This window comes from Nothobranchius furzeri, chromosome 15, assembly GCF_043380555.1.
Source record: "Nothobranchius furzeri strain GRZ-AD chromosome 15, NfurGRZ-RIMD1, whole genome shotgun sequence".
Lineage (NCBI taxonomy): Eukaryota > Metazoa > Chordata > Actinopteri > Cyprinodontiformes > Nothobranchiidae > Nothobranchius > Nothobranchius furzeri.
This window is the reverse complement of record NC_091755.1, coordinates 36,733,018-36,759,829: the sequence shown is the minus strand read 5'-3', so window position 1 is coordinate 36,759,829 and position 26,812 is coordinate 36,733,018. Positions and strand designations below refer to the sequence as shown.

Here is a 26,812-nt window from a genome sequence, read left to right as displayed (position 1 = left end):
TTATTTTTATTTTTTACACAGAACTCAATACTGTAGTTTTTAGTATGTGAAGTACATTTGTGAATACCCAGAGAGATGAGTTCTTGCAAGACACACAAAAAAGGGAAATTTGATTAAGAGGTAGCAAATAATTCTCCTGATTTTAATTTTCTTAGATTTGTATTTGTTCACAGTAAATGTCAAGAGGAGTAACATGTTTTCGTATGTTTGTGTGACCCACCGACGGCAGGGCGGAAGCTGTACAGATGAATAAAAGGTATGGACAGGTAAGAGTGGGTGTAATCTGATTAAACCATTAAACCTTAAAGCCTCTACCATCAGCTACGTGCCGCTCAGGCTGTGCTCCGCCCCAAACACGCACGTGCGCCCTGTCAGATTCCCCCCACCCACCCCATCGCTGCTTAAAGGACCGCCAAGCGCATGCGCCAAGGTTTGTAATGCCATCACCAGCATCGTAAAGCGTTTGTTTTACAACCAGACCACCGCCGCCCCGTGTCTAGGAGGACGGACGCTCAGTCAGGCTGACCGGGCACAGCACGCCGACTAACGAGCCCCGGAGGACGGTGAGTCAACGTGGACTAGCATGGAGCGTGGACAGTAATATCAAGTTGCAGCAGGGTTTTCTCTCTGCTCACATCTGTAGCTTGATTTTACTGAGATAGGGCGTTACATTAGCTAGCTCTGTAAAGTAGCGTCACGCCGCTACACGCTTCCGCTGTTATTAGAAATGCCTTCACTACGACATGGCACACACGATGACACGACGTTGCTACACGACGTAGTTTCATTCAGGGTGGCGTGGTGTGATGCTGCCCGGTGCTATTTTTACATCCACGTGTGAAGCCCGCGAGGCGTTCGTGTCCGGTTCTGTTCAACAAAGCGCAGTTATGGTTCTTGTGAAGGGCACCGAACCTCTCCGACACCGGTGAGCCTCAAACGGGCCTGAAGCGGCAGCAGAAGGCACCGTCCATGCTCTTTAGTCTCGTTAGTTAGTGGAAACAGCTGAGCCCTTAATTGCTTCCACAAGTTGTGGGTCTAAAAATAAAAGGGTGAGTTTTGGATTCCAAATTTACTCTAAAATGATTTGTGTCATATTTAGTCATGCTTTGTTATTTAATGATAAAACTAGAGCAATAAAAAACCTTCCTACTGGCTATTGAATGAAGGTCACAAGTCTCTGGGGCTTTTATTTTGTAGGAGTGAATCTAAAACGTGTAGGAACCCCTGAAGTCCGAGGCCTCAGAGGTTCCTACATGTCTCAGATTGTTTTTATCATCAGCTTTAAAGCTGGAACAACTGTTTTTAGTTCAGCACATGTGTGGTCCTCCTCTCCATTATCAAGTTTTTAGCCTTTTGTGACCGATTTCCACATAAGTTTGGTACTTTTTCCCCCCACGTTATTTAATGTTCTTGTTCTCCTTACTTTGCTCCTGTTCCCACCATAGAATTCTCATTATTCTTCAGGGCTCCTTACCCTTTAATCAACCTTATAGCTGCATGCTCTTAAAGTGCTTCAGGAGTCTTGGTTACACTCAGAGGAGTTGATGCTGAGCCAAAACCTCAGATTTTCAAACACACTGTCTTGACTCTGATTTCCACTTAAGTGCAGAAGTCCACTTCCCACTGTGGGCTAATGCGTTATCTATTCTGCAGAGCTGCGTGACTTGCACTTGCCAGCTCTGGGAGGTCAAACCTCAATGGAAAGATCGCATGACGGCCACATGCACTGGGCCTGCACAGAATCCATTGTCCTCACGGCCCAAGCCCCTTGTTTATTAATAGGTGTGTAACCAGGAGATATTGTCTAATAGTGTTGCAGAAGGCGAATGGCTGCTGTGTCATGTTCCATGTAAAGCACATGCTGCATGCTTCCCTTTGGGCTGTAGCGTTGTCCTCTGACCTTTAGCCTTTGTGAAGGTCAGCGTTGGGTTTCCCTCTAAATGGTTTTGAGTCACTGGAGTATTTTTGTGTCCAGTGCGTCTGTAAACATTCTGACTTCTGCCTAACTGCTTATGAGGCATTTCTTTCTTTCATTGCATTAGCTCTAACGATTGTTTGAAATAACAGACTGTTATGCACGTGCTGTTCGCAGGCAGATGTTTATGGTGCTTTTTCCTCTTTGCAGATGGAATCCTAGTTCCTTCAGTTATTTTAGTTCTAATCCTCAAAACGCCAGAAACTGAAGTCTGATTTGATGGAATGCGTCGTTTACCAGGAGCTGTACCTGCTTTATTCCAACACAAACAAGCTAGCTTTAAACTGTTATGGAATTGGCTCATTTGGTCTCTGGCCCTGAGCTCGTTGGGTTTTCCCATTCAGGACCCATTTTGTAAGAAAGGAAGTGTTCTGCAGCTCTTCATTGTGCAATTGTTTTATTGTATCTTTATCATTATTGAGACCCACCACTGATTTTAGAAGAGTTAATGGCTCTAATGGGCCATTCCCATCTGTACCTGGTCGGCCCTGCCCGGATAGCTCCAGTCGGCCCCAGCCTGGCCCGGTTGTTTCCACACATCCTTGCTTAGGTATGCAAGGAATGCAGTCAGAGACATTTTCAGCTTCTAGGTAATCAGCATGATAATGAATGATAATGAATTGAGTATGCCTTAAGCCCATGTGGGCTGATAGGACCCACCAATCAGAGGCTTGCTCTAATGGAAGGTGTGAATTTGCTGTCAGCAGTCGGTGTGTTGGCCCTGGTCAGCCTGAAGCAGACAACCTCAGAAAGAGGGCCGTAAAACAGTCTTGTTGCACCCTGAAAAAAGGCAGGCCACCAAGGGAGCGGCTTTTGAAAGTGGAGCTGTAGTCCTGTTTGTTTTTAGGATGAGCCACACCAGGATTCACGCGGCTTTGTGGCACATTTAACTCTTTACATGGATGACTAGGTGTTTTTATGTATACAAGCTTATGAAATCCAGAACTAGTTACATTTCACTCATGGTCTTTTTGTGTAGAGCTTGGGTTCAGGAAACCTTAACAAATTCATGATGCTATAAAGTGCTCTCTTTAATCCTGGATTTTGTTGTTGTCTTCCTTCTGGGGTTGTCTCTAGTTTTTAGTTGAAGCTTTACCAGAACTAAGAAGCACCATTTCCTGATGTCGGACAGTCTAAACCATTTAAACGGTGGCACACATTCTACCGTTGCTTGGTTTTGGTGAAACTTCAGGTGACGACTGTTCTTTTACAGTCTGAAGGGGATGTTTGTAACGGCTGAATGGCCTCATTCAGAACTCCTCCTGGAGCAGTCCTACACACACACACACACACACACACACACACGCACACGCACACGCACACGCACACACACACACACACACACACACACAGTATATTAGGAATCCCAGGAGGAGTTGGCACCACATACCTAACAGGTTGGCTCTGCTGATCGGTGGGGATATCAGACTTTCATCTCACTTTCCTTACCCTCAGCTTGAACTACTCGGTGCGTTTACATGTACATCTGAAAACGCATTGCCCTCAAAAGACTCATGTCAGCTTTCAAATGGTTTTGTTACTTTTAGCAGGTTTAGAAAAGCAGCAGATGAGACAGCATGTCTGATAATTTAGTTTTTCATCTGATAATATTAGAACATGTCAGTAATGTCTGAGGGGCTTTTATAAACACCATATAACTAACACTACTGGAGAGGGCATGAATTACACAGAGGCTTCTGGGGAGCCCAGTTATGGGGGGGGGGGGGGGGGGCATTTTGCCTTGGCCCCCAAAATGTCTTGAAACGGCCCTGGGTGTGTGACTGAGTTTTGAAGGTGATCTGAATTGTATCGGATGTATAAATATGACATGTGTATAACTTATTGTTTTTTACTGGTAAAAACGTGTCGTGGAGATAAATCTACCTACATTTGACTTTTCAACACTTTGTTTTGTTTTCTTGTTTTTATTTAACTATTTTCCTGTCCTGTCTGTCTCTCATCTTCCTGCATCTCCTCATAATTCTCCAGAAAATCTGTTGCCTGGATTCTTACCTTTTCACCTCATCAGTTACTTTTGAGCAGATCAAAGGGATCTCCTGACCGAAAAGCGCAGAGCGCGTTTTCGATGCTGCGTGAGGTGACATCACCACAGCACAGGTGATGAGCTCCGCAGTAGCGAGCTTCAGGCACAAATAAGACATAAAATAGAGAATATGTGCGGACATGAACGATCGTGTGCTAATTATAGTTTTTTGGTTGCGCCACTTTGAGAATGGACCGTGCGCTGGAAGCAGCTGCCTGGATCGCTGCGCGACAATGCGGAACCGGTTCGCAGCAGCGCAAGTCTGCCGGCTCTCCCTCGCGCTGATCTGCCGGTACCGGCTCTCCCTCGCGCTGATCTGCCGGTACCGGCTCTCCCTCACGCTGATCTGCGGCTCTCCCTCGCGCTGATCTGACTTGCTCTGGTCTGCGCGCAACGGCGGGCAGGAAAGGGGGGGGGGAGGGGGGGCGCTTTTGGAAGAGTTGTGCGACACAACGAATCGATGACGCAATTCGTTGCCAAAGCTTTTAGTAATCGATTTTCATCGAATTTATCGATTCGTTGTTGCAGCCCTACTACACATACATAAACACTCAAGTAAAGAGAAAATTTTGTATTTACTGTCTTCCTCATGGAACATCAAGACAGTTGTGTACCAGTAAATGCACTGCTGTGTTTGATTTGTCTTCTGACGGCGAAAAAGGAAAATCAGATCAATAAACTTGCAGGTAGTATTTTTTTCCCTTTGTTCTGTGGTTTTGTTCATTTTGTGTAAAATAGAAGTGAAGAGGGATCGGTGCCTACTGCAGTCGTCACTTTCCTCCACCGTACAGGAAGGCTGTCCTGGAACAGTGGTCAGTGCTGAGCTGGCTGCTGGTTTTGGTTTCTTTTAGATGTGACCCAAACTGTTTGGATGAATCAGAGTGTTTGTGCGTTTGAGGTCACTGAAGCTGGATGTGGCCACTAACTCGGCAGCTAGTCGTCGCCATCTTTGATCTGCACCCTCTTAGTGACTTTTTGGTAATTTACGCCTCACTAAGGTCAAAATACATTAGAGGCCAGTGCTGTCGTATCCAAACTTGGATGACATTTAGTGGGATTTAATAAACTCACCCTCTTAATTTAAGAGGGCTTAGTTGTTCTGTTGAAGGACAAAGTTTTTGTCCTGAACTCGGCGCAGAGTGACTGGCGTGACCTCTTTGAGTGTTCCCTGCAGAGTAAATACACAGATATCTGTGGTTTGAAGAATCTGTGTTCTCATTTTACAGAGTGGCATCTAGCCATCCTGCTTCAACAGCAAACAGTCTCAAAGTACATCTGATTTATCACTTAGGGATCCAACTAAGGTTTGTGTTGGATCCTTTTTATTGGTGCAGTTATCAGTGATGAGGCAGTGGAGCTGAATGTGTGTACAGTTCTGTTTTTGGTCAGAATGTGGGATCATACCATCTGATTAAAGTCTTGGAAGTAAAATATATTTTGCTTTAAGAGGAACCTTTAATTCAGTCAGATGGGTGATTACACTTTAAATTAAGTTTTCAATTGAGAAATGAGATGATAGCATCAAGGTAGTTTTAATTCCTATTGTCCTGTCGCTAGTTTAAGAAACATGCTAAATGTTACCTGTGGACCAGAAGGCATGCAACCTCGGTGTGACTCCTCAGACTTGGATGGTCCTTCAGTTTTTTTCCATCAAGAGAATGCCATGTTGATTGTAGTTTGGTGGCGCTGTAGTTTACAGATCTGCTTGTGGTCCTACACCTGCTGATGGTGTCGTCATACTAGGGCAATGCCACTTGGCCAAAATATATTGCAGCTCTTTTTCGATTCTGTTCCTTCACATAGGTTTAAGAAAGAGTTTAGCAGTTTTGTTATTAAATTCATGAACAAGGTGCCAAATATGGCGTCCCTCAAAGACTAGACCCGCACCCTATGTACTTTAGACCCGATTGTTATGGTTATGTTGCGAAGCTGCCAATATTTAACAACTGGACATCATTTTTATGAATTTTCAACTTTACCATGGATATTTCCAGAGATAACATTGTCGGCTTAAGTTTCATTAAATCCATCCAGTGGATCATGAGATTTTATAATTGGGACACAGAGCCTGTGATTCAGTGAGTCCATCAGTTTCAGGACCAGACATTTGCACAGTGGTAACCTTTAGGAGTATTTGAGCCAGCAGGAGGTTTCATGTGTGTCTTGGCCCCCGCTGAGTGTTATAGTTCAGCTTGAGCTGTGTATGTCGTAAGGTCAAATTATTTTTATGTTAAAACTGAACAGAGATGGTTTGAATGTGACTCTTCCATTTTAGAATTATGTCATGTGCTAGTTACAGATCCAGTTTCTGCGTGCGTGTGTGTGTGTGTGTGTGCGTGTAGTAATTTAACTCAGCTGCCAAACACAAGGACAAATGTGGCACGTGTTGGCATCCTGTAAAGAGCAGACCATTAGGGGTGAGTTCAGGCTTCATTTGTGGTGGTGCTGGTTGCTGGGAGACCACTGGTGATGTGAGTTTACACCACAGACTGATCCAACCTACATTCTTGGGTTAGTATGTTTTAGGGCTGGGCGATATGGCCTAAAATCAATATCACGATATATTGAGGATTTCACCCAGATGACGATAAATGGACGATAACTACAGGTATGCACAAAAACAAAAGTTGTCCACTATATGGGGCTGTCACGTGTATTACGTTGAGTCACATTTTTACGTGACTCAAAGTTGCAGCTTCCTAAAGGGCCATGAAAGTTGCCAACCTTCAAATTTTTTAATTTTTATTAAATTTATTGACATGGGAAAAATTCTCGGTAAGTCATAAATTTCGTTAACAATAGATTTTCGATTTATTGCCCAGCGCCTAGTATGCTAGGTTAGAAGTGAAATTACTAAGGATGTAAGAAAATATAGATATGGCAATATATCGCAATATTTTATCCTACAATAGATAAAGCCATGTATCGAATTTCTGGAAGAATTTACAGCTGACTGCTAGTTGGCAGCAGTGTGCAATGGGTTTTGTTTCCATAACTGAAATGTAAATCCCTCTATGGTTTCATGTTAAATATGTTGCATATTATTCTTCCGGCTCTTGAAGAGTACAGACGCTTTTTTTCTCTTTCCCTCCCTCCTCTTCCCAAGGCTATTTGGCCTATCTTGTGTGCACAGCGCTTTCTGTATTTTTTTCTGGAAACTGGAAATTATTAAAAATGGATCTGGTCAGTGGGTCTCAACGCGATTGACGAAATCTTTTTCAACAATGAGAACGGGAGAAGGGACTCCTGGATGTCCCGCTGGGACAGAGCCAGCTGGATATATCATGGACTCCTGGAAACAGTGGAACCTGATCTGTCTCTCTCAACTGTGTAGAGGATTCTGAAGATGTTTGGATATTTGTCGTTTTGGTGTCGGGATTCCTGCTGTTTGGCCTGAGCGGTTACCTGGCTTACTGGAAAATTAACGAGCTTTCGAGGAATGTTGGCTCAATCTCGGAGCTCAGGGATGGCATGCATCGCGCTGTGAACACACAAACCCATATAATTGTCGAGATGAGTCGTAAGCTTGGAACTTTGGCTGAGATTCAGGCTCTGGCACAGAAGGTGGATTCCATCAAGGAGCGAGTTGACGGATCAGCACGGATTGGGATAAATTAATTACGCCATTGTTGGATATAGAGGGGTTGAAGACCAACAGAACAGTAAGGCAGAGAGGAAATTATCTCTGTCTGTCCCCAAAACAATTCTTATCTGAATCTGGTACCCTTGGAGCCTGTGAGGCTGAAGTGATTACTCCCCCCTCAGAAGAAATGTGGAATGCTGACGTCGCTATGGAAACACTTTCTCCCTATCCCAGCCTGGGTGGGACTGTGACCGGTGAAGGCCGTGGAACCGTATCTAAAGCCCCCTTCAGACAGGCCATGAAAAACGGAAATGTTCCGGAATCTGTCCGTAAGACCTTTCTGTCTGAATACAAACATCCGGATAACGTGTTCCGGAATTTATCCGGACGAAGCCCCTAGTAACAGGTCAATTAGAATATCATCAAAAGGTTGAAAATATTTCAGTAATTCCATTCAAAACGTGAAACTTGTACATTATATTCATGCAATGCACACAGACCAATGTATTTCTGATGTTTATTACGTTTAATTTTGATATTTATAGGTGACAACCAATGAAAACATCAAATCTGGTATCTCAGAAAATTAGAATATTCTAAAGGCCAATGAAAAAATGTTTGTTTCTCTAATGTTGGCCAACTGAAAAGAATGAACATGAAAAGAATGTGCATGTATAGCACTCAATACTTAGTCGGGGCTCCTTTTGCCTCAATAACTGCAGTAATGCGGCGTGGCATGGACTCTATCAGTCTGTGGCACTGCTCAGGTGTTATGAGAGCCCAGGTTGCTCTGATAGTCGTCTTCAGCTCCTCTGCATTGTTGGGTCTAGCGTATTGCATCCTCCGCTTCACAATACCCCATAGATTTTCTATGGGGTTAAGGTCAGGCGAGTTTGCTGGCCAATCAAGGACAGGGATACCATGGTCCTTGAACCAGGTGCTGGTGGTTTTGGCACTGTGTGCAGGTGCCAAGTCCTGTTGAAAGGTGAAGTCTGCATCCCCATAAAGTTGGTCAGCAGCAGGAAGCATGAAGTGCTCTAAAACTTCCTGGTAGACGGCTGCATTGACCCTGGACCTCAGGAAACAGAGTGGGCCAACACCGGCAGATGACATGGCACCCCACACCATCACTGACGGTGGAAACTTTACACTGGACCTCATGCAACGTGGATTCTGTGCTTCTCCGCTCTTCCTCCAGACTCTGGGTCCTTGATTTCCAAAGGAAATGCAGAACTTGCTTTCATCAGAAAACATAACTTTGGACCACTCAGCATCAGTCCAGTCCTTTTTGTCCTTGGCCCAGGCGAGACGCTTCTTGCGCTGTTTCATGTTCAAGAGTGGCTTGACACACGGAATGCGACACCTGAATCCCATGTCTTTCATGAGTCTCCTCGTGGTGGTTCTTGAAGCGCTGACTCCAGCTGCAGTCCACTCTTTGTGGATCTCCCCCACATTTTTGAATGGGTTTGTCGTCACAATTCTCTGCAGGGTGCGGTTATCCCTAGAGCTTGTACACTTTTTTCTACCACATTTTTTCCGTCCCTTCGCCTGTCTGTTAATGTGCTTGGACACAGAGCTCTGCGAACAGCCAGCTTCTTTAGCAATCACCTTTTGTGTCTTGCCCTCCTTGTGCAAGGTGTCAATGATTGTCTTTTGGACAGCTGTTAAGTCAGAAGTCTTCCCCATGATTGTGGTGCCTTCAAAACAAGACTGAGGGACCTTTTAAAGGCCTTTGCAGGTGTTTTGAGTAAATCAGCTGATTAGAGTGGCAGCAGGTGTCTTCTATATTCAGCCTTTTCAGAATATTCTAATTTTTTGAGATACCAAATTTGGAGTTTTCATTAGTTGTCACTTATGAATATCAGATTTAAATGTAATGAACATTGGAAATACATTGGTCTGTGTGCATTGCATGAATATAATGTACAAGTTTCACGTTTTGAATGGAATTACTGAAATATTTTCAACCTTTTGATGATATTCTAATTTACTGGCCAGCACTTGTATTTTGCTTGCAAGTCAGCTGATTTTGTGAGCGAGATCCACTGAGATAGACGGTCTAGAATGCACGTTGGGTTTTTGCTAATCTGCGGGGATTTTGACAAAGCTTTACAGAAAGTTGCTGAGGTTCATTAACTGGTTGGTCGTCAGGCAATTTTGTGACGAGTCCCGAAAGTCTGAAAAGTTGTTTACAAAGGTAACCAAGCTAAGTTGGTAACTCTGTGAGGGACGTGCGCTTGATTTGACACTGAGCAACGTGAAAGTAGAGTGAGTGATGGAGGAGCAAATAATCTGGTCCTTTTTTGTTTTTAGTAGGGCTGCACAATATATCAAACTTATTGTCATCGCGATAACAGGTGTCGCTCGGTGTCGTTAATCATTTTTACCGGGCTGACTTCGACACATGCCGGTGAACCATCCCACCTTCTGTCGCTAGTGTTGGCCCCAGGCTCCGGTTAGCTTCCAGCTAAAAGGCTACAGCACTCTCCTCCCAGTCCCACCCTACTAAAGAGGGCCTGGAAAAGTTCCCCCACACATCAAAGTGATTTTTCCTTTATGAGCTTTTATAACCTTGTTAATCAGGATAGTTGATTTGCTGCTGCACATAAACTGTCAGTCAGAAGCTCTGCTAGCTGATTATCGTCGAGGTTGTCGTCTTCCTCCGCTTATCCGGGTCCGGGTCGCGGGGGCAGCATCCCAACCAGGGAGTTCCAGGCCGTCCTCTCCCCGGCCTTGTCCACCAGCTCCTCCGGCAGGACCCCAAGGCGTTCCCGGACCAGATTGGAGATGTAACCTCTCCAACGTGTCCTGGGTCGACCCGGGGGCCTTCTGCCGGCAGGACATGCCCGAAACACCTCCCCGGGGAGGCGTCCAGGAGGCATCCTGACCAGATGCCCAAACCACCTCAACTGGCTCCTTTCGATCCGGAGGAGCAGCGGTTCTACTCCGAGTCCCTCCCGAATGTCCGAGCTCCTCACCCTATCTCTAAGGCTGAGCCCGGCCACCCTACGGAGGAAACTCATTTCGGCCGCTTGTATCCGCGATCTCGTTCTTTCGGTCATTACCCAAAGCTCATGACCATGGGTGAGGATTGGGACGTAGATCGACCGTTAAATCGAGAGCCTGGCTTTCTGGCTCAGCTCCCTCTTCCCCACGACAGATCGGCTCAGCGTCCGCATCACTGCAGACGCCGAACCAATCCGCCTGTCGATCTCCCGATCCCTCCTACCCTCACTCGTGAACAAGACCCCGAGATACTTAAACTCCTCCACTTGAGGTAGGACCTCTCCCCCGACCCTGAGGTGGCAAGCCACCCTTTTCCAGTCGAGAACCATGGTCTCAGATTTGGAGGTGCTGATCCTCATCCCAGCCGCTTCACATTCGGCCGCGAACCTACCCAGCAAGAGCTGAAGGTCAGAGCTGGATGAAGCTAGGAGGACCACATCATCCGCAAAAAGCAGAGACGAGATTATACTGCCACCAAACTCGACACACTCCACACCACGGCTGCGTCTAGAAATTCTGTCCATAAAAGTGATGAACAGAACCGGTGACAAAGGGCAGCCCTGGCGGAGTCCAACCCTCACTGGGAACAGGTCCGACTTACTACCGGCTATGCGGACCAAACTCACGCTCCTCTGGTAAAGGGACTGAATGGCCCTTAACAGAAAGCCACCCACCCCATACTCCTGGAGCGTCCCCCACAGGGTGCCCCTGGGGACACGGTCATAAGCCTTCTCCAAATCCACAAAGCACATGTGGATTGGTTAGGCAAACTCCCATGCCCCCTCCATCACCCTTGCAAGGGTATAGAGCTGGTCCACAGTTCCACGGCCAGGACGAAAACCACATTGCTCCTCCTCTATCTGAGATTCAACTATCGATCGGACCCTCCTCTCCAGTACCTTGGAGTAGCCGATTATCTTAGTTCAATTTGTTAGCTTGTTACCAGAATCATAGTTGCAGTTTCATTATCTGAGCTGCTTTTTAAGATCTAGGTAAACTTGTTAAATTTGGGGTTAAAAACAAACGTTTTCCCATATTTTCCATGTAGTTTTTTGCCAGTTCCTCTTCTGAAAGGTAGACAATTGTTTTTCACTTTCCCTCAGAAAATCTTAATATTCTCCTAGTTTGGCCCACCACAGATCACTTCCCAATTACAGCAACAGTCTTCTATCATAACCACATAAGTGGAGAAAATGCTCAGTAGCAATGAGAGAATTTGCTGTTGCATTTAAGTGACGTTAACTATTATTTAACATGTAAACTTATTTTCTGATTTTCTTCTTTTATTTATTCAGAAACCCTGGTAAGGGATGTTTTTCTGTATTTGGAGCATCAGAAAAAGTTTTATGGTGGAGGTGATGTTTTAAAGTCACTGAGAAACTGCATGCATGCAGTTTGTTGTTTTGCTGCTAATACAGTAGCAGGTGCAGCTGCTAATACAGTAGCAGGTGCAGCTGCTAATACAGTAGCAGGTGCAGCTGCTAATACAGTAGCAGGTGCAGCTGCTAATACAGTAGCGGGTGCAGCTGCTAATACAGTAGCGGGTGCAGCTGCTAATACAGTAGCAGGTGCAGCTGCTAATACAGTAGCAGGTGCAGCTGCTAATACAGTAGCAGGTGCAGCTGTATAATTTTTTCAATAAAAATGTTATGTTGTAATGGAATTCATGCATTAGTTTTTGTTTGCTTTGAACCCAGAGCAGACGTCACACGCCAGACGACATCAACACTGCATACTTTAGTATTTGTTCATTTATCGCAAGTAATATCGATATCGCAGTATTAAGCACTGTTATCGAATATCGCAGGTTTTCCTAATATCGTGCAGCCCTAGTTTTTAGGATCATTCAAAATCCAGATTGTAATTGTGATTAAATTAGACTAATTGACCAGTTCTACAGCGTGCTGCTGTCGTCCATTGGACTCAGATTTGGTTCCACCTTGTAGGTTATGATTTACGCAAGTTCCTGTTTGTCAACTGTGCCTCATATTTCTCCATCTTCTGTGTGAAGCTGCTGTCTGATGGACACCATGTAAGGTAGCTGGTCCAAACAGAAGCAGAGTTACTCTGGGATCATAAATGGCTCTGTTACATGTGGTGTAAACAGGAAAGACTCTGTAGAGTTCCGGATACAGGACAGGTTTGTCCACGGTCACTGAGGACAGAGCTTCTGGTCCTCAGCCTCCAATGTAAAGAAAATAAATGCATATCAACAATCCAGATGTATTCATTTTAGAAGTCATTGTTTTGTCTTTTTGCTAATTTGGATCAAATTTGAGTTCTAAAGGATTTTGAACCTGGTGCTGTTCTGCCGCAAACCTGCGTTAAGTAGATTTTATTTCCATAGCACTCATCACAGGCATAGAATCACAAAGTGCTTCACATTGATCAAAACAAAACAATACGTCATCAAATCACTTGTAGCTTCACAACAGGTGTGTGTGTGTGTTTGTTTGTTTTGATCAAACTGTAGTCGCATGTCTTAAACACTAGACTGCGTGTGGAGTCACACTGGGGGAAGGACTCCTCATCCCTCTACTCTTACACATTTCAGTTCCTGCTGACCCAGATTAAACACTGTGATGTTTAACCATAACTGTTTGTTTTTTTTTATTTACAAAGTTTCCTTTCTGGTCCTCCTCAGGTGCTGTTTTGGATCTCCTCCTCTGTCCCTGTGCAGCTCAGAGGCCCAGCATCTCGAACATCACCACTAGGTTCCTGAGCAGACATGCCTGCAGCGGTTGGTGGGCCCGTGGGATACACCCCTCCTGAGGGTGGCTGGGGCTGGGCTGTAGTGGCAGGTGCCTTCATCTGCATCGGCTTCTCCTATGCCTTCCCCAAATCCATCACTGTCTTCTTCAAGGAGATCGAGGTCATCTTTAATGCCACGCCGAGCCAGGTTTCTTGGATTTCCTCCATCATGCTGGCTGTCATGTACGGAGGAGGTAAGATGTCTGGTCATGTTTGCCCTGATTCCAGGTTGTTTCCTGTAACTGGTCTGGGTTTGGGACAAAGGTGTCTTTGGCCAACGAGACACAGTACTGTTGGATTGATGGAGACGCATGTTTTCATGATGTCAAGCAGCATCTGGGGTGTAAACTAGCGCTGCCACGAATGATATTTAAAATGGATATTCTCAATTAATAATAAACAATCTTCTTCGTCGTCTTCCTCCGCTTATCCGGGTCCGGGTCGCGGGGGCAGCATCCCAACTAGGGAGCTCCAGGCCGTCCTCTCCCCGGCCTTGTCCACCAGCTCCTCCGGCAGGACCCCAAGGCGTTCCCGGACCAGACTGGAGATGTAACCTCTCCAACGTGTCCTGGGTCGACCCGGGGGTCTCCAGCCGGCAGGACATGCCCGAAACACCTCCCCGGGGAGGCGTCCAGGAGGCATCCTGACCAGATGCCCAAACCACCTCAACTGACTCCTTTCGATCCGGAGGAGGAGCGGTTCTACTCCGAGTCCCTCACCCTATCCCACCCTACGGAGGAAACTCATTTCGGCCGCTTGTATCCGCGATCTCGTTCTTTCGGTCATTACCCAAAGCTCATGACCATAGGTGAGGATTGGGACGTAGATCGACCGGTAAATCGAGAGCCTGGCTTTCTGGCTCAGCTCCCTCTTCACCACGACAGATCGGCTCAGCGTCCGCATCACTGCAGACGCCGAACAAACCGCCGAATAAACAATCTTATCTATGAAAATCTAATCAACCACTTTAGGTCCTTTTTATTTATTTTACCATATTGGAGTGTGAAATAATAACAAAGCAGTAAAATCTTAAACTAATCATGTTCTTCCATTTGACATGAGATTAAACAGGAAATGGAGTCAAATGCATTCTGACTCCATCACACACACCACACCACACACACCAGACACACACACACACACACAGTTAATCAGTCCTGATTCTGGTATAAATACACAGGAAAATATTAGGGACCGAGGATCCGTCTCACCTCACGGAGCTTGTTTAACAGCTGTGGCTGTCCAGAGTTGATGGCTCAAATGTTACGTTGGAATTTATTTTATAATATTGATGTTTACCTCAAAGCCCACTGTTCTCTTTCAGAGTCTTTACATGGCTTCTGTTCAGAAAACCCCACCCTGAACCTAGTTAATGCAGCTGAGATTATTTAAAGTCTCGCAGGAAATTCAAATAAAAAATTTCCAACTAAATAACTTGAATAGCTGAAATTCCTGTTAATCAAACTACCTTCAAATTTGCTCCCAGTATGAGATAAAGGTGCACCATGATTTTTCTGTCAGCACCACAAAGATTCGGAATGTTTAAGGAATTCTTTTCTTCCCAACTGTGCTGGTCTGAAGCGCGACCACAGCTTGCCTCTGATCCAACGATCCTGGGAGGATGAGTTGAAGTCTTGTTTATCAGAGGCAGAATTACATGCTTGTGTTTCACAGATATGATTTCTAGTGTTTGCTACAACACGGATTATTTACGGGCGGAGTCGTGCGTTTTGAGGTGCGCTGCTTGTTTGTCTCATTTAAAAGTGAAAGATAAACAGGTTTGATCTTTGCTTTGGACTCACTCTGCTGCTCGAGTTACTTTGGTCTGAAGTCACTCAAGAGACCGTGTAGAAATGGATACCTGGTTTTGTTTGTGAGCCGCATTACAACACGGGCATATATTCTACTGTAATCCCGCTAAAGCTGCTGGAAAAAGCACACGCAGTTACTGACTGACTTATCTCATCTGGGTTGGCTTCAGCAGAGTCAGGAAAATACTGCAGGCGTAATCAAAGATTAGACTAAGGCAGTCTTTACATTTCCAAATGTTTGCTGTTGCAAAATGTGTAACTGACAAGTTATTCATTAATTCAATTCAAGTTTATTTATATAGCGCCAAATCACGACAAGAGTCGTCTCAAGGCACTTCACATAATAAACATTCCAATCCAGGTCAATTCATTAAGCCAATCAGAAATAATGTTTCCTATATTAGGAACCCAGCAAATTGCATCAAGTCACTGACTAGTGTCAGTGACTTGATGCAATCCTCATACTAAGCAAGCATAAAGCGACAGTGGAGAGGAAAACTCCCTTTTAACAGGAAGAAACCTTCAGAGAATCCTGGCTCAGTATAAGCAGCCATTCTCCATGACTCACTGGGGATCGAGAAGAACACACACACACACACACCACACACCACACACCACACACACACACACACACAGTAGTGTTTCTATGGTTACATTGTGATTTCTTAGTAAATATTCTATTTGGTGAGAGATGAACTTTATTGTATTTATCCTGGTGGATCTATAATTAGACGGGTAAACTAGTAGTAGCACATTCAATGTCCAAGAAAGCAAAATGTTGTTATCAGGAGAGGGAGAATGTTAAGTGGTTAGCAGCAGTGTGCTAGACGATGGCCCCCTCCATGAGGCCACCACAGCTCAGCAGAACATCATTGTAGCTTCTTCTGGGGAGAAAAACACTTAGAGAGAAAATAAAGTTAACAGCTGAAATAGCAGGAAATAATACAGATTGTAGAAGAAAGTAGTAGTGTGTGGAAAAGTGGTCAGTGTGTCCTCCAGCAGCAGTCATTTAAAAATGTTCGTCTTGGTTTGACAGCAGTCTCAGTCTGGAGGCCTGGGAGGACGTCAACGTCGACGTTCCCACCAGGATCAGAAGATTCAGTTTGATCTAAAAATGTTAAGAATTTGAAATTGGTGATGTTGATGAAGTTACCTGGTGCTGCTGAAAGATCCCATGTTCAGTGTCATCAAAACAGGCCTCCTGACTACCTTGAACTGCAGGAGCTATTCTTGCTATGCTTTGAACCTTGTGGATCAAAAACCTGGTTTTAAAATTGGGACAGACCCGTTCCTTAGTCCCGTTGGGAGGAGCTGACGGGAGACTTGACACTTGAAGGACATGTGCAGAACACAAAGAATGTGGGAAAGGTGGGCATCTACTAAAGGCCGACTATGTGAGGTTTTATGTAGAGGACATCAATGTTGAGGAATCACGGCTACAAATATCAGAACCTTGTTGGTTTTTTGTTTGTTTCAGATTTGAAATCAGACCAAAATTCAACTTCCTGAAATAAAAATTTCTACAACAATTAAAGAATCTTGTAGCTCCGTTAAAGTAAACGAACATTTAGTGGCAGTCCCAGAACGGATTGAAGAATGCATCGCCGAAAAAGTCAGAAAATATTAACGTTTATTCACCCGTGACTGAAGTACAAAACAGAGGAAACGTGGACGGAAACGACTGTAAATGTGGGTTTAGAGGTGGCGACCGCAGGAAGAGGTGGATGAGAATTAAGGACAAATTTTGTCCTTGTTATAAAGTCTCTGAAATATAAACTCACCTAAAGGATCATTAGAAGCACCTGTTCAACTTCTCCTTAATGCAGTTAAATAATCAACCAATCACAAGGCAGTTGCTTCAGTGCATTTAAGGGTGTGGTCCTGGTCAAGACAATCTCCTGAACTCCAAACTAAAGGTTGGAATGGGAAAGAGAGGTGATTTAAGCTATTTTGAGCGTGGCATGGTTGTTGGTGCCAGACGGACCTGTCTTACTGGGATTTTCACCCACAACCATTTCTAGGATTTACAAAGAATGGTGTGAAAAGGGGAAAACATCCAGTATGCAGCAGTCCTGTGGGCGAAAATGCCTTGTTGATGCTCGAGGTCAGAGGAGAATGGGCCGACTGATTGAAGCTGATAGAAGAGCAACTTTGACTGGAATAACCACTCGTTACAACCGAGGAACGCAGCAAAGCATTTGTGAAGCCACAACACGCACAGCCTAGAGTTAAGGCAGTTCTGAAGGCGAAAGGGGTCAAACGTCGTATTGGTGTGGTGTTCCTAATAATCCTTTAGATGAGTGTATAACCACAGTAGTAAATACAGTCATGGACCAGGTACATGACCGTTATGGTGGCGAGCTACTACAGTAAGTGCTACGCCCTCTGTTGTTCTGGCGGGGAATTACTTTGCAACACTCCGCTGCCGAACAGAAGTTCGAATGTGAAAACCTTTCCAACACTCCGTGTGTCTCTCCGCTGCAGAGCTCACTGAGAAGTATAACCCAGGCTTAACGGAGCACGGTGATTGGCCCTGCCTACACTTAGCCGAGCCAATGGTAGCCCTGCAGAGGCTACAATGGAGCGTGGCTAGTAAGACGTTCTGATCCACTTTAATTCTGAAAGGTGGGCGGAGCTAAAGTCAGCTAATGTTTGCATTGCAGACTATTAGTGCGAAGGAGAACTTGTTTCAATACAAATGTCTACAAAACCCTCTTTTCCCATGTTCCTTTAGAACCCACACTTTCTGTGCATTCATTTGAAATTGATTTCTTCTGTTTAGTAGCAGTTTTTAGCTGTTGTGAAACATCTACCTGTCCTTTAGCTCCGTGTGACCTGAAAGGCTTCAGGTTTCAGAATGATCTGGATTTCCCTCCCATCTCGGACACAAAGCGGCTCTTTCCTTATTCTCACTCTTTCTGTTTACACAGCACTCTTCCTCCTGAGTCTCGTCTCTGACTGGCGGGTTTTATATGAACCTTTTGGTTCGATGAGACGGAACAGCCAAAGGCAGGAGAGGAGTAAAGTTTCAAAACAGGAACCAGATGTTGAATAACTTTTTTTTCCTCAAGTTCCACCCTTCAATCAGGTCCCAGACTTTAAAATGACTTCTTTTGCACTTTCTAATGTACACAAGAGGCAGCTGGAACTGGAAGCCTGAGTCGTCACAGCTCTTTGAATCAGACGGGTTACACATGCGGAAACGCACGTACACACACACACGACTTCCACAATTGTAAAAGGAAAAACCCTTACTCATCGTTACGGGGAGAAACGTCACAAACAGCTGAGTCAGTGGAAACGGGATGTTTCGTTTGTTGGTAGAGAAGAGTGTGGCCTAACGTGAATTAGAGGATTTCCTCACACCGTTGCGAGACATTAAACACACCCGTTGAGTTGGCGAGGTCTTACAAAACCACACGTTAGGCGTTAATAATGCAGTAACACATCTCTTCTGTGGGAACGGAGTAAATGCCTTTTGAATTCTCACTTTCCCCGTGTCATCTCAGGAGAACGGTTCACCGTTCTTGTACCGCTGATTTTTGTAGAAACCCACCTGGTTAACACTCGCATCCCAGAGGCAGCACAGGCTAGTGTTTGTGAAGAGCCAGGAGACTTTTGCACCATTCGTCTAAACGATTGTTTTCTTGACCCCTTTTAATGGGTAACTTTGGAATAAAATGTTGGAAGGAAGTTCCGATAACGGCAGGAGAAATAAAGTAAAATAATTAAAAATGAACAGTTAATCCAGGTTTGGTTCATCTCCATGGTTCCTGGGCTGTGATCAAACATGCTCCAGTACCATTTCTGTAGCTTCAGTCATTTGTAGGGAAAAGGGGGGCCTTTGTCACTCGTCTGGTCCACCGAGTGGGAGTGCTGACTTCTCATGTGATCCGTGGGAGAGAAATGAGCAGTGTTGTGGTGGACACGTGGATGAGGTTAGACCTTAAACAAACTAGAGAGGGATCACAGCTCAGGTTAAATGTGTTTCTAGAGTAATCCAGGGCCCTCATTGATCTACCGTACCTGTAGGCAGATCTGTGTGTTTCATGTGTTGGAATGTTTTTGTGCATTGTGATATTTCCCATCTTGTACAGGTGCTGGCCAGTAAATTAGAATATCATCAAAAGGTTGAAAATATTTCAGTAATTCCATTCAAAACGTGAAACTTGTACATTATATTCATGCAATGCACACAGACCAATGTATTTCCAATGTTCATTACATTTAAATTTGATATTCATAAGTGACAACTAATGAAAACTCCAAATTTGGTATCTCAAAAAATTGGAATATTCTGAAAAGGCTGAATATAGAAGACACCTGCTGCCACTCTAATCAGCTGATTTACTCAAAACACCTGCAAAGGCCTTTAAAAGGTCCCTCAGTCTTGTTTTGAAGGCACCACAATCATGGGGAAGACTTCTGACTTAACAGCTGTCCAAAAGACAATCATTGACACCTTGCACAAGGAGGGCAAGACACAAAAGGTGATTGCTAAAGAAGCTGGCTGTTCGCAGAGCTCTGTGTCCAAGCACATTAACAGACAGGCGAAGGGACGGAAAAAATGTGGTAGAAAAAAGTGTACAAGCTCTAGGGATAACCACACCCTGCAGAGAATTGTGACGACAAACCCATTCAAAAATGTGGGGGAGATCCACAAAGAGTGGACTGCAGCTGGAGTCAGCGCTTCAAGAACCACCACGAGGAGACTCATGAAAGACATGGGATTCAGGTGTCGCATTCCGTGTGTCAAGCCACTCTTGAACATGAAACAGCGCAAGAAGCGTCTCGCCTGGGCCAAGGACAAAAAGGACTGGACTGATGCTGAGTGGTCCAAAGTTATGTTTTCTGATGAAAGCAAGTTCTGCATTTCCTTTGGAAATCAAGGACCCAGAGTCTGGAGGAAGAGCGGAGAAGCACAGAATCCACGTTGCATGAGGTCCAGTGTAAAGTTTCCACCGTCAGTGATGGTGTGGGGTGCCATGTCATCTGCCGGTGTTGGCCCACTCTGTTTCCTGAGGTCCAGGGTCAATGCAGCCGTCTACCAGGAAGTTTTAGAGCACTTCATGCTTCCTGCTGCTGACCAACTTTATGGGGATGCAGACTTCACCTTTCAACAGGACTTGGCACCTGCACACAGTGCCAAAACCACCAGCACCTGGTTCAAGGACCATGGTATCCCTGTCCTTGATTGGCCAGCAAACTCGCCTGACCTTAACCCCATAGAAAATCTATGGGGTATTGTGAAGCGGAGGATGCAATACGCTAGACCCAACAATGCAGAGGAGCTGAAGACGACTATCAGAGCAACCTGGGCTCTCATAACACCTGAGCAGTGCCACAGACTGATCGAGTCCATGCCACGCCGCATTACTGCAGTTATTGAGGCAAAAGGAGCCCCGACTAAGTATTGAGTGCTATACATGCACATTCTTTTCATGTTCATTCTTTTCAGTTGGCCAACATTAGAGAAACAAACATTTTTTCATTGGCCTTTAGAATATTCTAATTTTCTGAGATACCAGATTTGATGTTTTCATTGGTTGTCACCTATAAATATCAAAATTAAACGTAATAAACATCGGAAATACATTGGTCTGTGTGCATTGCCATTGCATGAATATAATGTACAAGTTTCACGTTTTGAATGGAATTACTGAAATATTTTCAACCTTTTGATGATATTCTAATTTACTGGCCAGCACCTGTACTTGTGTAGAAATGTTCCTACTATAAGAACAGCTTCGACCATGTGTATGAACATCTAGTGGTAGAACGGGGGAACCGCAGTACTGTCATCCACTCGTGTTATGGGCTCGACACACGGGAGGCGACAAATGACCGATCAGCGAAATTTGTCGCTGTCGCTTTTATTACCTGTCACATGGGAGGCGATCCGCGGCAGCGGCCAGCGGCAAAGCCGTCTACGCGTTCTGTTCCATGGCGAAATCGAAACTTCCGTTCTGTTTGGCTGTGTCAGGTTGGAGGGAATTAAGGTTATTTAAGCGGTTCAGAGTTAATAAAGCAGTAGATATGATGTTTCACAAGGTGCTGCTAGAGTTATGTGAAATCTTACTTCTGATTTTACTATATAAAACAATAATAATCAACTTCTCCTCCATATTTGCTCGGAGATGTGCGGAGCATCCTGTCCGCTCATTGGTCAGTGAATGAAACCTCCGTTGATTGGTCCTCGCCCGAGCGACAGCGATGAAAAGTTGAAAATGTTTCAACTTTCTGGGATCGCGTCGCTGGGTCGCACGTGCACGACACGTGCACGAGTGCAAACTTTCACACGCACGTTTTTTGCGTTTCGTTTGGTAGGAGGGAGACCCGCGATTATCGCTTTGTCGCGCATGTCTCATTGAAAATGAATGGAGGAGAGGCGATGTCGCCTCCCGTGTGTCGAGCCCATTACTCATCCAGAAAATACTTTTACACAGTAAATAAATGTCTGTGGGAAAAACGGCTTTATTGCATAACTGGTGTTGAACCTATAAAAACACACCTGTGACTGATCTGACATTGTACCATGGCTGAGCTGGTGTCATTGGAGGATTTGGTAGATCGTGCACTCCAGAGGGAGCGCGTCCTCTGTGAGCGCACTGATCTGATCCCTGAAGATCTATCTGGAGCGATTTGTTCATGACAACCCGTTACTCCTTATTCTCCTTATTCCTGCAGAGACCTCCCCTCTGTCCAGACCACGTTTCCAACCTCTGCAACATAACTGATTCTCTCCTACTTCTGCAGCCAGTTCCTCGATCTCACGGTCAATTGTTTAATTTTTGGGGTGAGGATTTCAGGAATTCCGCTTATGACCTAGGATGTGGTGCGACCAAATCTGGTATGTAAATGACGGTGAATGGACAGGTGGGATTCACCATCACTTGATGCTGGAGGAACATGCATACGAGTGGCCACTGCGCCTTTCATTCATCTGGATTTTGGCCGTTCGTAAGAACATTCTAAATTTAATTTATAGGAAGGAATAAGGACCGTTTTTATGAACGTTTGATAAATCAAGGCCCTGGTTTCCAGATTATAAGTGGTTATGGGTTCCAGTAGAACATTAGTCTCTCTGGACTTGAACCCAGACTACAGAATGGTTTAGTCACACACCTAGCAGTGAGCAGGATCAATGGGCTAATCAAACATTCGTTGCATCATTGAGTCCAGTCTGAAAACCTCCAGCTGCTCTAGAGGCTTATGTTTGCAGGTCTGATCACCTGGGGTTACCTGCGCAGGGTTCTCCTGGGGATCCACGGTGCTGCTGTAGAGATGCTCTGCACAGGGCCTCAGGAAACCTGTTTGTGTTCCTTATTTTATGATTTTTATTCATTTGAAGCAGGACTATTAAATTCTGGGCCCCGAAGGCCGGTATCCAGCACGTTTTGGTTTTAATTCTGCTTCAACACACCTGATTTCTATCAGCAGGTGATTAACGGGCTTCTGCAGAGCCTGATGAGCTGCCGCTTGTTGGACTAGAGAAACTACTAAAACGTGCTGGACCTGATGGATGTCTTTAAAAATCACCCCCCCCCCCCCCTTTAAAACAAGTCCACGCTTAACAAATCTGCAGGCTTGCACCGATTTTCATTCATTGCTGTGCCTGGTAGACTTATCCAGTCAGCTACTTCTGCGCCTCCTGTGAGCCCCCAACGTCAGATGGCCAATAAATCAGAACACTTTGCTCTGTAGTCAGACGGACTGAACACATGGAGGTGCTTTGCTGCATAGATTATAGCTGAAGCTTCACTCAGAAGTGTTGCAGCTGAAACTAGTCAGGAGTGCTTTTGTGTGTTTATTACTGTAAAACGGGGTGCTTTTACTGTTTGATGTAATATCCAAGTACTCTGGGTACCCCCTACCCTCCTGCCGTTTGATCAGACGCGTAACGAGAATCTGGGAGCAGATTTGTGACTGTGGAGCTGCAGACTCAGGAGGTGCTCTGGTCTTTGTGGTTAGACTAACATGAAAACCTACCAGCCTGACGGTGACCTTCGTGTGTGAGTGCTGCTAGCTTCAGACACAACAGCATGGATTGTTTGTGCGTGTGTGTCCAGAGGGTCCCCAGACATCTGTTCTCCTGCCAGGAGTCGAGGGGAAAGCCGCCATGTTGAAAGGTCCTGGTCAGCTGAGGGGGAAACAACGTCGGGAGTATTTGATCTTTACCTACATGCCGAGGCTTTTTATTGGTCTGTTTACTAGTCTGGGAATGAACGGTTTAAAAAAAACTGAGCAGAGTTCAAACATTCCTCTGAATTTTTAAATGAATACTTTTTAGTTTTAAAGCGTTGCATTGATCAGTCATGACGTTTTGTTTGAAGTTTATTCTGGCAATAAATAAAGGCTCAAATCTTACAGAATGCATGAGAGGCCTTTATCAACCCAAAATCTATTTGTTGTTTAAAGTATTTCCTTGTGTGGCGTTAACTGGCTCATGTAAGAACCAATCTTGGCTCTTGTTAAAGCCACACTACAGCCGGCCCGGGCGTACACTGTGCGACTTTTTCACTGTTTTGAGCCGATTTTCCACTCGTGCGAGAATCCACGAGATCGGGGCGAGTTTTGCGCTGAGCGTCGTGTAGTGTACAGGGGGTTACGAGAGGCGATTAACACCACGTGACCAGCTACCGATAAGCAATCGTGAGCTTGCACAGACTTCTGGAGTGTTTGATATTTTGCTCGTCCCTCGTGAGGGTATCGCACTGTTGAAGCGGCGCTGCGAGCGGCTGCGACCCAAAAAGTGTCAGAACCGCTCACGGTGCATGTGCAATCCTGCATCAACACCGCTCGCCCGCTATTTACCTAATAACACACGCTGTTCGTTTTTTATTTGTAAACGTTTTTTTTAACACACAGTGACAAGGGTTGTCAAGAAAGCGTGTTTGTCGTGTTCTTGTCAAATTAAACTGGTCACATAACACAGATTTACTTTATTTCGTTTTTCTCATCCAACCACCATAAATCCCTGTGTCCTCCTGCCGCACTTCTGAAGGACAACAGGCAAAACAAGACGAAGTCTGACGTGTTGTGTAAAAACTGCTATTTTTAGCATATTTTTTTAGGTCCGACGTGTTGCTACCAGACGTGCAGTGTGAGCACACGACTCGTGAGATCTGCTCTGCGAGGAAGTCGTACAGTTTGAGCTGAAGCTGAGTGCTACGAGTGAAAAGGTCGCTCAGTGTCCGCCCAGCTTAAGGTCATTACAGTTCGCTTTATGTTTAATGTATACCTGCTGATGGTCTCTTAACCTGGTGGAAGGTTACATTAATGGTGTAAACAATTTAATAGGAATAAACTGTTTATAAGCTGTCATCAAGCTGCTAAAATCTGTTATAACGTGTGAAATCTTCACATTTCTGTCACACACACACACGTCTGTCTTTCTGTCACAGCGAGGACCCTCCATTGACTTCCATTCATTTTTGTGATTTCACCATGCCTAACTCATACCCCAACCCTGCCATAACCAACGCTGATCTATAACCTTACCTTAACCTAACCTTAACCTTAACTAAAAGTTTATTCACACCATACCTCTGACTGGTATAGTAAGCTTCTGGTATGCTTCTAAAAACAAAAAGTGAGGACAAAAAAATGCCCCCACTTTGTAGGGAAAATGGTCAAAATGGTCCTCAGTATGTAGTATGTACAAGAACACACACACACAAACACACACGCGCTCTCCTCTTCTCCCTGCCTCCCTCTCCTTCCTTCCTTCCTCTTCCTCCTCCCCTGATCTCTGCTTTTTTCACTTCGGCACAAAGCGGCTGGTGCTGTTACACAACCACTTTCATAGCGCCATCTGGAGGTGGATTTCTGCATGAAACCACTGAGGACTGTCACCTTTTCAGGTGTTTAGGTTCAACATTATAAAATGTTTCATAAACCGGAGTTTTATTGTGAATTATTCAACTGTAAATGTTTCTGAACATAACTTTTGGTTGGAAGTTTCTCTTTCAGTCCATTTTCACTCTAGGTCAGTAAAAATAGAAACATGGAGGCCCGTTCCTCCATAAAAAAGCCAGTTTCACGCTTCTACACACCGTTTCAGGATCTTAACCTCTGCTTCCAACGTATCTATCTTTGTTTAGGTCCAATCAGCAGCATCCTGGTGAATAAATATGGCAGTCGACCAATCATCATCCTGGGTGGCTGTCTGGCAGGTTCGGGTCTGGTTGCAGCCTCCTTCTGCAACACCGTGGAGCAGCTTTACTTCTTCATTGGAGTGGTGGGAGGTGAGGTGGTTTCGGTTTATGATCCAGTCCCACAGCCAACCTGGAATAGGCCAGTACCTCTGTGACCTGTTCTGGTATAAATCCTTCTCCCCTCTGTTAACCCCTCCAGGTTTGGGCCTAGCGTTCAACTTGAATCCTGCGCTCACCATGATCGGTAAATACTTCTACGTCCGTCGTCCCATCGCCAACGGTATCGCCATGGCGGGCAGCCCCGTGTTCCTGTCAACTCTGTCTCCCATCAACACCTGGATGTACGACCAGTTTGGCTGGAGGGGCAGCTTCCTCATTCTGGGGGGACTCTTGTTTAACTGCTGCGTGGCCGGCTCTCTGATGCGTCCCATTGGACCCAAACCTCAGCCGGCTAAACCCGACACAGAGGCCGGCGAAGGCAAAGCGGCTCCAGCTCAGCCTCAGCCGAAGAAGACGTTTCTACAGAGGGTCAACTCCTTCATTGACCTGTCTCTCTTCAAACACAGAGGCTTCCTGCTCTACCTGCTGGGAAATGTTATCATGTTCTTCGGCCTGTTCTCTCCTCTCATCTTCCTCTCCAACTATGCCAAGAGTAAGGACATCAGCAAAGAAAAAGCTGCCTTCCTTCTGTCAGTGCTGGCCTTGGTTGACATGTTTGCCCGGCCTTCCATGGGACTTCTGGCTAACACAAAGTGGGTCCGTCCAAGAGTGCAGTACTACTTCGCCGCCTCTGTCCTCTACAACGGCGTGTGTCACGTTCTGGCTCCGCTGTCGGTGGACTACACCGGCTTTGTGGTGTACGCCATCTTCTTTGGCTTCGCCTTTGGATGGCTCAGCGCTGTGCTGTTCGAGACTTTGATGGACCTGGTGGGAGCCCAGAGGTTTTCTTCTGCTGTGGGTCTCGTCACTATCGTGGAGTGTGCACCTGTGCTGTTGAGCCCCCCGCTAACAAGTAAGACTCCCAGCATGCAGTGGGTCTCAGGGTTAGGACTGGGTTAAATCCAAAGCTCATCAGGTTTAAACTAGATGTAGTCCATAAAACTAAGTGTTTTTTTTCCCCTCCTTCAGGTAGTTTCTATAACTACTACCATCACTACGACTACACCTACATAACCTGTGGCGTCATCCTCATCATTTCGAGCATCTTCCTGTTCGTGGGTATGGGCATCAACTACCGCCTGTTGGACAAGGAGAAGAAAGAGGAGGAGAGGAAGGAGCGGGAAGAGCCGAAGGAGGAGTGCACCGCCATGTTGGAAGCTCCCTCAAAGTCCAAGTCCGGCGCCGCGGCGGATAACGATGAGTCTGCTGCCGTCACGCTGGACGATGTTGCCAAGATGGATGAGGACACGGTGTAAAACACATGGCTGAAAAGGACTCGAGGGACACACACACACCACACACACACACACAGACACACACCAGCAG

The 26,812-nt window shown here is 45.4% G+C and overlaps 1 protein-coding gene across 1 annotated transcript; it reads left to right on the top strand.

Moving 5' to 3' along the window:
• The first annotated feature begins 426 nt into the window (after nt 1-426).
• LOC107390372 (monocarboxylate transporter 1) lies at nt 427-26,812 on the top strand. Its single transcript, XM_015967028.3, has 5 exons — nt 427-563; nt 13,253-13,553; nt 25,274-25,417; nt 25,527-26,339; nt 26,456-26,812. The coding sequence occupies exons 2-5, from the start codon at nt 13,337-13,339 to the stop codon at nt 26,740-26,742; spliced, it is 1,461 nt and encodes a 486-aa protein (XP_015822514.1). The 5' UTR covers nt 427-563; nt 13,253-13,336; the 3' UTR covers nt 26,743-26,812.

Bases quoted from the DNA above. Each gene is read 5' to 3' on its own strand.
- LOC107390372 (XM_015967028.3), top strand. From the start codon at position 13,337: ATGCCTGCAGCGGTTGGTGGGCCCGTGGGATACACCCCTCCTGAGGGT. The intron at 13,554-25,273 runs GTAAGATGTCTG...ATCTTTGTTTAG, and splicing joins GGCTGTCATGTACGGAGGAG to GTCCAATCAGCAGCATCCTG. The intron at 26,340-26,455 runs GTAAGACTCCCA...CCCCTCCTTCAG, and splicing joins GTTGAGCCCCCCGCTAACAA to GTAGTTTCTATAACTACTAC.